Below are 12,484 nucleotides of genomic sequence, written 5' to 3'. Positions count from 1 at the left end.
GGGCTGGTATCTCAGTGGCTATTGGCTGAAGGAGCGGAAGGAGCTCCCGCAACCCCGCTGTACCCTTACATTTTGAAACTGGGTCACTCACTGAGTCTAAACTTGCCTTTGGCTACACTGGCTGTCCACTGAGCTCCAGGTTCCCCTGCCCCCTACCCACCACCACTGCCACCTAGTGCTGGGATAACAGGCATGCAGGGTGCTGGGGTCGAATTCAGGTCCCCAAGCTCACTCAGTGTCTAAGTTTGCTTTTCTGTTGTAAAACCACGACAGAAGCAACTCGGGGAGGAAAAGATTTCTAACATCTTACACATTAGAGCCAGTCCATCATGAAGGGGAGTCAGGGCAGGAAACCAAGGCAGGACCTGGAGGCAGCTGATGCAGAGGCCATGGAGGGTGCTGCTTACTGACTTGCTTCCTCTGGCTTGCTCATCCTGCTTTATTATAGAACCGAGGACCACCAGCCCAAGGATGGCCCCACCCACAATGGGCCAGGCTCTTCCCACAAATAGTTAATGAAGAAAATGCCCCATAGACATGCCCAGAGGCTAATCTGACAGAGGCCATTCCTCCATTGAAGCCCCTCTTCTCAGGTGGCTCTAGTCGGAAGCTGCCCAACACCTGGTACAGGGACCTTACCTACTGTGCCGTCTCCCTGGCCCCTTCTGTTTGCCTCTCTCCACTATGCATAGGCCTGTTAGGAGCAGGAGGAGCATTTAGGGGGAGAAAAAGTATGATTACCAATCCCCAAACTCCTCCAGGTATGATCCACTTCAGGCTAGTGGCTGAAAGAAAAGCAACGGGAATTCTCCCAGGGATTGTGGGTCGGCTCTGTCACCAGGAAGATTTCCTCTCTAGGACCAAGCCTTAAACCTCATTAGGAGGTGCTTTCCTAGAGAGACCAGAAGGTCCTTTTATGTGGCTGAGATGGGGAAGTTGTTTACTTCCTTGCTTTGAACCTCCGTGTGATAGCGCGGTTGTCAGCCCTCTTGGTTCTTTCGCCAAATACGAATCATTTTCAGACAGCTCAAACTTGTTCTTCATACTTGGGTTCAACAGAGATGTATCCGCCTCATAATGGCTTAATACTTACAGACTTTGGCTAATATAAATGATGCTCCCGGGACCAAAATTAGAAAAGAGGAGATTTGTTTAGAGAGCCTCAAATTGACCTCACCAGGGGTCATATAACTGAATAGCTATTGAAATTTGCTATGGGCACATGGATGTAGAAAGCCAGTGAGTCAAACTATCACACCCATAGATGTATGCACACACACACGTGTACGCATACACACAACTTAGATTTGAAGGTGACTCAATCCTGTCAGGCAGTGCTGAGTCTATGGCAGAGGAGTTGAACCAGGCAAGAGCCTAAAGGCTAGACTCCAAACTACCTTGCAAATGCCAGATATTTCTTAGCTCCCTCAGACTCTCCCCAGGGACCCATCCTCCACATCTCTGATAAGAGCCTGCTCTTGTTAAAGCTTGCCACAGACTCCGTGTCCCTGACTGTCTGGCCCCCATCTTTCCAGCAGGCCAAGTTCCCACCCACTTGCAAGCTTAAGATATGTCTGAGGATTTTCTGGAACACTTTGAAACCAGGAAGAAAAAGCTCTTAGAACTTAAATACTGAATCTTGTGTGACTATAAAGGAGCCGTGTGTGTGTGCATGTGTATGCATATGTACCCGCGCACACTCACACAGAGCAGACAATGAGGGCTGAGCTGGCTGCCCACTAGCACCACGCCAGGAGCAGGAAGCAGCCTCCATTTCCGCGACTCTGTGGTCAGGCTCCGGGCTTTGATGCCTTTGGAAATACAGATGGCTGGCAGAAAAAAAGGAAGCATGAGGTGGCTGCCAGCCCCACATTGCTTTTTCCAGGAAGGCCTAAAAAGAGTGGGGGTGGGGTGAGCCAGTCAGGGGAGAGCCATGACAGATTCCAGTATTGCTTAATTGGGGTTTTGCCAAGCTCTGAGAACCACCGCTGGCTTTTGGGCTTCAAGCCTGAATGGTGTTTCCTCCCGGGCCTTGTGGGATGCGAGCTGCTGTTGAGACTTTGTTCTAGGGAGGCAGCAGTGAGGACCCAAGGGCAGGATGCTCCTTCCCGCCGTTCCTCCATCCAGGCGTACTCTGCCTGGTGAGACGTGACTGCGCCAAGGCTAGGACTCTGTGCTGTGGAGAAAAGAGACTGCATGTGGCTCTCCCCTCCCTCCTGGAGAGGCAGTGGGCTCCCGCCTCAAAGGGAAACTAACCCAGCAATTCTCCCTTTAGATTGCTGTTTAGATCTCAGGCACCCTACTAAGGCCTGGGGCTTGTTGAGACAAAGGTGCCTGTAGGCTTATATATCATTGGTTGACAGCAGAAAGGGCTTAAATTTGGAGTGGTTCTTTTGCTCAGCAAGATGGTATCTCTATGAGCATGTACTGTTTCCGCCTCTGTTAGCCAGTTCTTTAACTCCGTAGCTCTACTAAGGAAAGAATAAGGTTCCTGTAACCTTAATAGTCCTAATTTATGTGTCATTAGCAGGCTATCCTTCATAAAGGGCATATTTGCATTCTGCATTTGCAAGTATCCTCCCCAGTACCCAGTTGAAGAAGCAAGTCCAGACATTTCAGGGACTTTTCCTAAGTTCACGCAGCTAGTACACGTGAGGGCTGCAATATTACTTCCAAACCACCGACTTTGAGCCTGGAATGCTGCAGTTCACCACAGTGGGCTCTGCCAGGAGGGAGGAACATTCAGGAAGAAAGGTCCTCAGGGAGAAGAGAGACATCCAAGGCAATGTCGAGAGGTTAGTGGAAGAATGTGACTCACTGGTATGTGTCACTGGAGATCACAGACTGTCCAGATTCTGTCATCCCCAAAGGCAAACCATCCTTCAGTTCCCCCAGAAGGGATGATATTCTCTTTAGACGACTTTGAAGTTCTGCTAAGGAAATCAGTTTAGTGACATGAGCAGTTTTTTTCTACCCCTCTCTTTTAGTGAAAGTTTGTAGCTTAGGAGAAAGGGGAGTTTGTGGGAGGTACTCTGGGTAGGTGATGTCCAAACGTGACCTCTGGACTCCAGCTAAGAAGTCACAAAGGAGGTAGTTCAGTTGCTAAAGTTTGTGCTGTGTATGAGGAGCCACGTTAAAATAGAGCCTCGCCTGGTGGTGGTGGCACAGGCCTTTATTCCCAGCACTCAGGAGGCAGAGGCAGGTGATTCTCTATGAGTTTGAGACCAACCTGATCTACATAGCTAGTTCCAGGACAGCTAGGGCTGTTACACAGAGAAACCTTGTCTTGAAAAACCAAAATAAATGAAAGAGAAGAAAGATTTAGCTGGGTGATGGTGGCACACACCTTTAATCCCAGTGCTTGGGAGGCAGAGGCAGGCAGATCTCTGTGAGTTCGAGGCCGGTTCCAGGATAGTCTCTAAAACTACAGAGAAACCCTGTCTCTAAAAACAAAACAAACAAGAAAAATAGATCCTTCATTTTAAGCTCAGGACTAAAGAGGCAGAGATAGGTGCCCTGGAACTGGCTGGCTAGCCTAGACTAGCTAGTGAGCTACAGGTGAGAGACCATGTCTAAAAAACAAAGTGGTTGACCCCTAAGAAACAACACTTTAGGATGTCCTCTGATCTCCACACAAGAGCACACAGCTATGCACCCACAGGGACATACATTCCCCACCCCTTCCCACCCACCCACACATCAGTGTGTGGGAGAGGGGTCCTCTGACTGGGAACGAACTCCCCCAAAGACCAAGAAGAATTTCATTCTCTTTTTGACCTCCTTCCTCCTTCCCCTCCCTCCTTTTGCTTGGAATTCATTTCTCTTAAAAGTCCTTGCTAAAGCCATTCTCTTGCCTCTGTCCCCAAAGTAGATAGGACCTCACGCAGACAGACATCACAGTGCATGTCTTAAGATACTTCCTCAAGTGGGCAGCAGACCTTTAAACCGACTTAATATAGAAGATTATGTATGTCAGTCAATATAAGCTGAAGTTACTACGGTGTCTCGGCAACACTACACAGCATGCAGAACTGTGACTTTTAAAAATGGCCATCCCAAAGGATATTTAGGAATTACCTGTAGAAAGTAGTCATTCAAAGAATCATAAATGGTGTTTTAATTACTTTGTAACTATTAATATGTATAGGTAATGAAAGGGAACCTACAATTTTAATATAAAGAGTTCTACTTAAGGGAAAACTTAGCTCTGGTTTTCAGAAAAAGGTCTGCTGATGGCAAGGTGAAGAGAAACACCAAGGCAATGGCACACCGTCTTAGAGGGAAACTCAGCAGCTGAAGGTGAGGGGCCAGCCATCATTCATCACTCAGACGTCTGCTAGTGTCTGGGTTCTGTCCACAGTGTGCTTGCCTGCCCGCCTATCAGCGTGAAGAGCAGGCAGAAACTACAGAGTCACTGTCTTCAGAGAACTAATGTTCAGAATGGGGATGGAGCGGACACAGTAAGCTAATTCACAGGGCGCTAAGTGAACAGCATGAAGGATCGCATGGGGCAGTGAGCAGCAGGAAGCGCTATGCTTTGTGTGCCCAGAGGTAGCATTTTCCTGTAGGACCAGAGAGAGATCTGGGGGTAGAGCAGCCGAGGAAGAGGGAATGAGAGTCTCGTGTTGTTAAAGAAACAGCGACCAGGAAGAAAGAAAGCATCCCAGGGCACCAGTGCCAGATCAGGGAGGTTTTCATAGATGGGTTATGTGAAGGTAAGTGGGGGTGGGGTGGGGAGAGGAGAGGAGCAATGATGCTGAGAGATTTGTTACAAGTCACCCAACTGGGCTAAGGTTTTTCTGATGAAAATTACAAAACTGACCCAGGGCTTGGCCAGATGTGTTCTTGGTGAAGGAGTTCTGGAACAATGCTCACCCAGTAATAGCTAGAAGGATCTCTGTGACCCCACGGAGATCTCTTGAAGTAAGTGCTCAGGAAAGGTCTGAGGCTATGCGGATTAGTACAGAGCCTGCAAGCACAGGAAGAAAGATGGATGAAGCTTGCAACCCTGAGACTGTGAACTGTGAACTCCCTTTGCATACAAGGAAGTTCTTGGCTTCTGTTCTGAAAAGGAGAATAGAACAGGTAGGCATGAAAAGCCTCTGCTGGGGAAGGTAGAACACATCGATTTGCTTAAATGATCAAGAATTTACTAAGCACCATAATGTGTTGAGGTACCAGGAACGTTAGATTTACCCAGTCAAAAATGTCCTCTCTCGCAGAACTCGTGAATGTCGGGGAACATTTGTTCCCTTTGCATTGCTGTGACTGAACACTTAACAGAACAGCAGAAGAGTCAGGAGGAGTTGTTTTCATCATGATTTCAAGATGGTTGTGGTACATCAGGGAAGGGAAGGCAGGGTACAAAGCAGCTCAGTTCACTGCAGGAGCTTGTGGTCGCAGACAGCTGCCAGAACTAGAGACTTGGCAAAGGCCCGCCCGTCTTGACCCGCATCTCCTAGCTAAAGTCTCACATTCTAAACCCTTCACGTGTCAAAAACAGTGCCACCAGAAGAAGAAAAGGCTGAACCTGAAAAAAATATTGCAGAGTTGTACTATAACATAGTGTAAGAAAGAAAAACGTTGTTGGCAATGGTAGATGCCATTCTGTGGAGAAAAATAATAAGGTCAGGGAATGGCGGGAAGGGGGCAATGTTCAAAAGGCTGTTAATTACGGTATAGCTGGAAGCCATTGGAGGGTGTGAGAGGGCAGTGGCAGGATCTGATGGAGTACTTACCCTGATTGCACTAAGACCGGAGGTGAGTGAGTGAGTGAGTGAGTGAGTGAGTGAGTAAGTGAGTGAGAAGCCGAAACAGTTCCAAAACCCTTGTTCCCCAGGCCTAGCGACATTGTCCTGGCACCACTGCCTCTGTCCTTGAGTGAAGAGAGCCAGCTACCTTCATGTGGTAAGAGATGATGGAGGTGGACCCTGGTGGGGGAAGGTTGTAATTTGTTTTAGAGGTAAGGGTGAAGGCGTTTAGCCTGACACTGACATAATATTCCATTGTTCTACTCAGATTTCTGAGGCTGAGGAATTCTAGGATGCTGCAAGGAACATACCAAAGTATTTCTCACAAGTAGAATCAGAAATTAGAAAGAACCATAGTCAGAGAGTAGTTAGAAGTGTAGGGCCGAGTAGGAAGCTGCCAAAGAGTCAAAAAGAATGAAAAGAGGGAAAAGTTCAAAAATAAGTCTCCAAGATGAGCGGTGTTCTGGGAGTAATACACTGGACCAGGGTGCTACCCATGGGGTAATACACTAGACCAGGGTGCACACTCATGTGGTAATACACTGGACAGGGTGCTACCCATGGGGTAATACACTAGACCAAGGTGCTACCCATGGGGTAATATACTGGACCAGAGTGCTACCCATAGGGTAATACACTGGACCAGGGTGCTGCCCATGGGGTAATACACTATACCAGGGTGCTAATCATGGGGGATAATATGCATAAATTAATAAATATTTCTTTTTAAAAAAAATAAAAGGAAATTAAGCCAAGTATGAAAGTGTATGTCTTTAAGCCCGGCACTCTGGAAACAGAGGCAGATGGATCGCTGTGAGTTAGAGGCCAACATGGCCTACATACATAGCAAGTTCAAGAACAGCCAGGGTTACATAGTGAGACCCTGTCTGAAAACAAAAACAAAACAAAATTTCTCAGTGGGTAATAACAATAGATTAAAGTTAGCAAGGTAAAATTAATAAGGGCAATGGAGTCCTTTATTCAAAGTAAACTAACCAGTGTGCCCCCAAAAACTAGAGGAGATGTGTCCAAGGAAACCTTTCTAGATCTTTCTCTTGTGGACTGGGATCTGTCTTGTTTGGTTGTGGGCTAGAGGTTGTTGTTTATTTTCCCTTACCGTCTCAACCTGTGACCATAAAACCCCTTATACACAGACATGCGTGTGCATGTGTGCAGTGCAAATAAGTTTCATTGATCTCTAAAGAACGAAGTCCAAATCAAAAGAATAACTTCATTCTTAATTAGACCACACCTCAAGAGCTTTCACTTAAGATAAGCACCAATCTTGAGGACACTGACAGGCCAGACAGCCCACAGATGTGTTGAGTACATGGTAGCATGAGTGGTGATGGATGTTCCCAAGGTCCTGTGAGACATAGTTCAGAGAACTAAGGAAGGGGGCACTGAGACAGTTCATTCCAGGTGTCTTCAGAGCCCTCAGACAGGAAACATTGTTTGGTTTGTGACAGTATCTCTCTGTGTAGCTCTGAACTCAATATGTAGACTAGGCTGGCCTTGAGTAGACAAAGCTCTTTCCACCTTTGCCTCCTGATTGCTGGAATTAAAGGTGTTTGCCACAATGGCTGGCCTGAAACTATTACTTAAAATGAATAAATAGTTTATCTGAGGGTAATGTCTCTAAAGCAGGAAAAGCCAAGAATGTATACAGTAACCCCTTATAAACCTTGCATTCATTTCGCATCTCACAAATTTCACAAAACAGTTGACCCAATGGAAGAGTGATCTAAGAGTCTTTCATATGCTTTTCAGTGTGCTGCCTTAGAACAAGTGATTGCTTAACTAGAATCCTTCATCAGTTATGCTATTATAAAGCCAGTGAATAATCTGATTTTGAATTTTCTCTATTCATTTAACAGAATTTTCCAAATCTTAGGATCTGGAATGAAGGAATTAGTCCTTTGGCCGCATTCTTGGTTATAAACAACCACGGTGTGTTGACACTCTCAAATTCCACCATCCTCCTTTGTCCTATCACCTCCCCTGGGTGGAGAAGAGGGGAGTGTGGACAAGCTGGGAGCGTGACTGCTGTAGTGTGAACAAGGATGATGGAGAATAGCACTAGACAGCGCATTGCAAGTGGTCAGAGCCAGGGGGAGGCCTTTACCTGCCCAGGATGTCTGCGGTATATCTGTTCTCTGAAGGACAAGAATAAGCTGCCTCTTGTAGCCATAGACGAAGTGGGCAGGGGTCAGATACAAGTGTGGGGACCCAGATGGTCATTTCCACTATGTACCTGCCTGCCCTCCTCCCTGTTGATTTCATTGGCTGCCAGGCAGTGGATTTGTTCTCTTGACACTCCGAAAGTGTTCTGTCCTCACTCGCCCAGGTTCTCTTTTCCCCATCAAATATTTGCTGACCACCCACTGCGAGTTGTCTCATGTCGGACTCATTGGCCAGAGGCAAACGTCCCCAAAGGTTAGCCCTGCTCTCATACTTTGGGGTGTTTCCTGGGTTAGAGCTATTCACTTAATGTATGCTCTTGGGGAAGTAACTCCCTGGCCGTTTCCCCATCAGTAAGATGGGGTCTCTGAGAGATTTTAGAAGCTATACATAACTACCAAGTCCAGTATCTGCCCCAGTAAATTAAATCTGCTGGACTTATTCTTAGCCCTATACACACTCTCACTTGGTTGCCAGTTGTCAATTCTTGAGGGTTTTTTGATTGTTGTTTGGTTTTCGCTACTGAGAATCAAACCCAGGCATCACTCATACCAACTGTGAGCTTTCCCATTAAGCAACACCCCAGTCCCAAGTATTTCATTTCATGGTATTCTTCATACTCTGTATTGGTTCACGGTCGTCCCCTTACAGAATGGGCTGTGCTTGATACCCAGGAAGAATGTGTGGGAGAAAGTGCTGGTGTCCACTCTCTCAGTACAGTCATTGTGCTTGTTTGTAACGGGAGGAGAAAGAGTTCGTGTTTTATTGAAAACCAACACCAGTGGGAACAGAATAACTCTTTCTTTTCCTAAGGTTGTTCATTTATGTTTTTAATTCATTTTGAAATAGGGTCTCTTGCAGCCTAGGCTGGCTGAGGATGCACTGTATGTCCAAGGATGGCCTTCCTATACCTTTGAACTTATGATCCGCCCTCTCCCACCTCCCAGCTGCTGGCATTACAGTGCGCTTGGGGCTTCGTGCAAGCCCTCTACCAACTGAGCCACCCGTCTAGTCCTTGTTTCTCTTTTAATTTCCTTGTTCTAAGGATAAATTAATAAGCTAAAGTATAATGTCGAATTTTGCAGTTGCCTTGATCCTGGGGTAGCAACTACAAAGGCAGTGTTGTGTGTCTGTCTTTCTGAGCTGCATGACATGGATTTTGTGATCCTGGTGGCCTCTGTCCCGAGAGGATTTGACAGGATGAACTTATGGTGGAGTTGGAACAGTTTTCTCTCTTCCTTCCCAAGCCAGTTGCGTCTCGTAGCCAGTCTCTAGGGAGTGTTTTCCTGTCCCTGATTCTGGGATCTGCTGCCTTCTGCCTCCTCTCTAGTTCCAAACTCCTGTGATGGCATCCCAAGGTTGCCCATCCCTGTGTCTGATTCTTTCCTCATCGCTGCTCTGTCAAGACTGTCCTCTCACCCACACAGCATCTGAGAGCCTTTCTCAGCCCATTGCCTTTCCCTCTTTGGAGCCATCCAGTCCCTCCTGTCAATAATCAAACTGATGAGGGCCTCTCTGCTTAATTTCCCTCCAGTGTAAACTCACCAGAGCTTGGTCTACAGCAGATTCCAACATCACTGTATGGTAGCTTTTTCCTTGGATGGTTTAAAAACAAAATACCTGATGCCCATGTCCCTTTCCCAGAGAATCAACTTTAATTGCTCTGTGCTGTGGCCCGGGCCTCAGGATGTTTTAAAGCCCTTGCAGGTGGTTCATTATATAGCCGAGGGTGAGGGCCACTCAGCACAGTTGATCCCTAAGCTGGGGCTAGAGTCTAATAATAGCTTTATTTGCCTCCCCAAGTGGCTTATGTCCCTCAGTGTTTAAAATGGTTCGTGTGAGTATATTAAACATCTAAGTGGCTAATTTCCACTTTGTGTTAATTTGATAGGTTTAACGGAAGGAAATACTGTGGTTTGTTGTTTGGGGTTTTTTTTTTCCTTGAAAACTCAATTTCTGGGTTACTCTGGGATCAGCTGCTGGGAACTGCAGCAGCTTTGCTGTTCTCTGAGTGTAGCTGTGCTGAGCACATGCTGAACTCTGTACGTCATTGTCGACTCTCCTTGTTTGAATGATGTGGATACTGAGGTCCAGAGGTCCAGGGAATACACCCACTTACGCAGTGCTGAACTTGAACCCAGGTGGATTTGATGGCAAAACCTCACTGATTCTCTCACCCAGGAAAGAATGGCATGTCCAGATAGTCTCTGGACCGCAGGGCACACTTTCACCTTGAAGGTGCATGCTTTTAAAAACCTTTAATTTTCAGGTTAGCATGCAGCGAATGAGTTAACATGGCATCTTTATCCCAGGTCATCATGCCTTGTTCTCAGTGCCTTTGAATTTGGGCTGCATGCTTCTACATTTCAAGAGCGTCCATACATTTGACTCACCCTCACTCACTAGCTGCCTAAAGTATAGGTCTGGGAGGCCATTCAATAAATGGGTTTTCTCCATGCATTTCGAACCTGCCCTACCCTGTCTGTACTTTTTTTTTCCTCATAACTTTTTGACCTTATTTGCTTAATGAAGTCCTGAGGACCCCAGCACACGTCGTTCTGGGGTGGTGAATGAGTAGTCCTTCCCATTTTGCAGAAAGGGGAAATATTACACCAAAAATTAATTATCTGCTAAATTCTACTAATAGCTGTGCTTAATTGGGTCCTTAATGAGCAGAGGCTGTCTGCTGAGCCCTTTGTATCTTGTGCATTGTCCTCACTTCACAAATGAGGAAAGCAAACACAGAAAGGTAGATCTGCTTTGACCAAGGGACATAGCTACTAACTGGCTAGGATGGTTGCTTGTTTGTTTTTGAACTTGCTTATGGGCAGATGTGGGGACACATGGCTTCATTCGCTGGCAGTGACATCTAGACACCTATGTCTGCCATAAACCGATGAAGTATGAAGTAGTTTTCTGTGTGGCGAATGGCCCTCTGAAAGCTATTGTGAAGCAATTTTCTGCCAACCTTGACTCTCATCCAGAGGTCAAACGGGTGCTGTATCATCCGTCCCTAGTCATCCCAATAGAGGATGTTTGATGTAAACATCCCCTGAAGGTGAGAACTGGCTCTCGGAGGGTGTGCACACTCCATTTACCCCCTGAGCACTGCTGTTTATCACGGTTTCAGGCTGCAGGAAGAGTCCAGCGGCTGTTGGACCACTTCATTATCACAAAGGCTCTAAGAACAGAACTCTGTCTCCCCTTCTCACTAATGATAAGTAGTTTTCTCCCTCTTTAAGAATACAAAGACTTAATAGTTCCTGGCTTGTCAGAGTACACACACACACACACACACACACACACTTCTGTATGGAGAATGACTATATAAACTATAAACAAAGAGGCAGACAATGCAGTACATGGATGGAACCACTAGGAAAATGAGGTTCCGTGTCAGGGCAGAGGGTCATTAATTGAGTGCAAACCTATTTTTAAAATGCTGTTTATCCTCCTCCAGGGCATACAAAACCATTGAGGATGACGACTTGAAGTTTCCTCTTATATATGGAGAAGGCAAGAAGGTAGGCTCGCGCTCGTCCTGGAATGAGAGGGGTGTCTGGAGCCCCGTGTACTCTGAGCCTGTGGCCATTTGTGTGCGTCACTCAGTGGTTTGGGATTTTATTGCCATGACAACTTTAGCATCACATCCATCATTCTTCAGGTCACCTACCTTGAGGGTCCAGACAGTAGCAGAATCTGAGAGGTTGGGTGGGCAGCCAATTTTTTGAATCTAGCATCCCCTTCCTACCCATCTGAGTCACTCTGTGGTTTAAACACAGTCACTTCCACGCACACCACCCTGTCTCATAACTGACAGATGCTCAGAGGCAGGTCAAGTTGGCTATGTTACCTCTACTCAGTACACAGGCTGCCAGATTAAAAGCGCCCAAGCAGAACCACACAGCCAGCAGAGGACAGCCCCAGTGTGGAACTCTTAGCTAGTATCCTTTCATCCCATCACTGACGTTCAGATTTTGTAAGTTGGCTTTTCTACTTGCCCCAACAAAAGGATTCCAAAGTGTCATTGGAGTTACACCACAGGACCAAGAGCCCAGACTGCGATAACAGAGCCATCACTGAGTGCCAGCACCCCCATCAAAAGCAAACACTGAATGACATGGTTGCACCCCAAGAAGACTGTAGACATGAGATGTGTGAGCAGATGCGGAGGAAGTTCGGGTGCCCATGCTGAGATGACTAAGCTCTGAGCCCAGACCAGACTACACACTTCCTCTGAACCCAACTTACTTCCATTCAGAGCTAAGAGTTTCAATTAGAAGTAGGCAGTGTGGTCACAAGAAGATGAGTCTTCAAGCGAATTGTCTATGAGTATGAGATAGTATTTACTCAGAAAATAATGACTCACAAGAATATCAAAGCAAGGTCTCTAGCATGGTCCAGACTGTCCCTCCCAGTCCCTGGCCTAGTTACATGTGTCAGTACTGAGGAAGCTCTTCGCTTAGGTTCCACGAGCTCTCCTGAACAGGAAAGTGGACTGCTGTCTCTCTTAGAAGGCTATCAGCGTGGAGATTTTTGTTGTTTTTTTTTCA

The 12,484-nt window shown here is 46.6% G+C and overlaps 1 protein-coding gene across 1 annotated transcript in view; it reads left to right on the top strand.

Moving 5' to 3' along the window:
- The window catches only part of Ppm1h (protein phosphatase, Mg2+/Mn2+ dependent 1H), a 260,866-nt gene that overhangs the window by 207,906 nt on the left and 40,476 nt on the right, over positions 1-12,484 (top strand). The window contains exon 7 of the mRNA XM_057757710.1: positions 11,392-11,455. Coding sequence (XP_057613693.1) covers positions 11,392-11,455 — 64 coding nt within the window. The remainder of the gene's footprint in view (positions 1-11,391; positions 11,456-12,484) is intronic.

This window comes from Chionomys nivalis, chromosome 25 (assembly GCF_950005125.1).
Source record: "Chionomys nivalis chromosome 25, mChiNiv1.1, whole genome shotgun sequence".
Taxonomy (NCBI): Eukaryota; Metazoa; Chordata; class Mammalia; order Rodentia; family Cricetidae; genus Chionomys; species Chionomys nivalis.
This window is presented reverse-complemented; position numbering and strand designations above follow the sequence as displayed.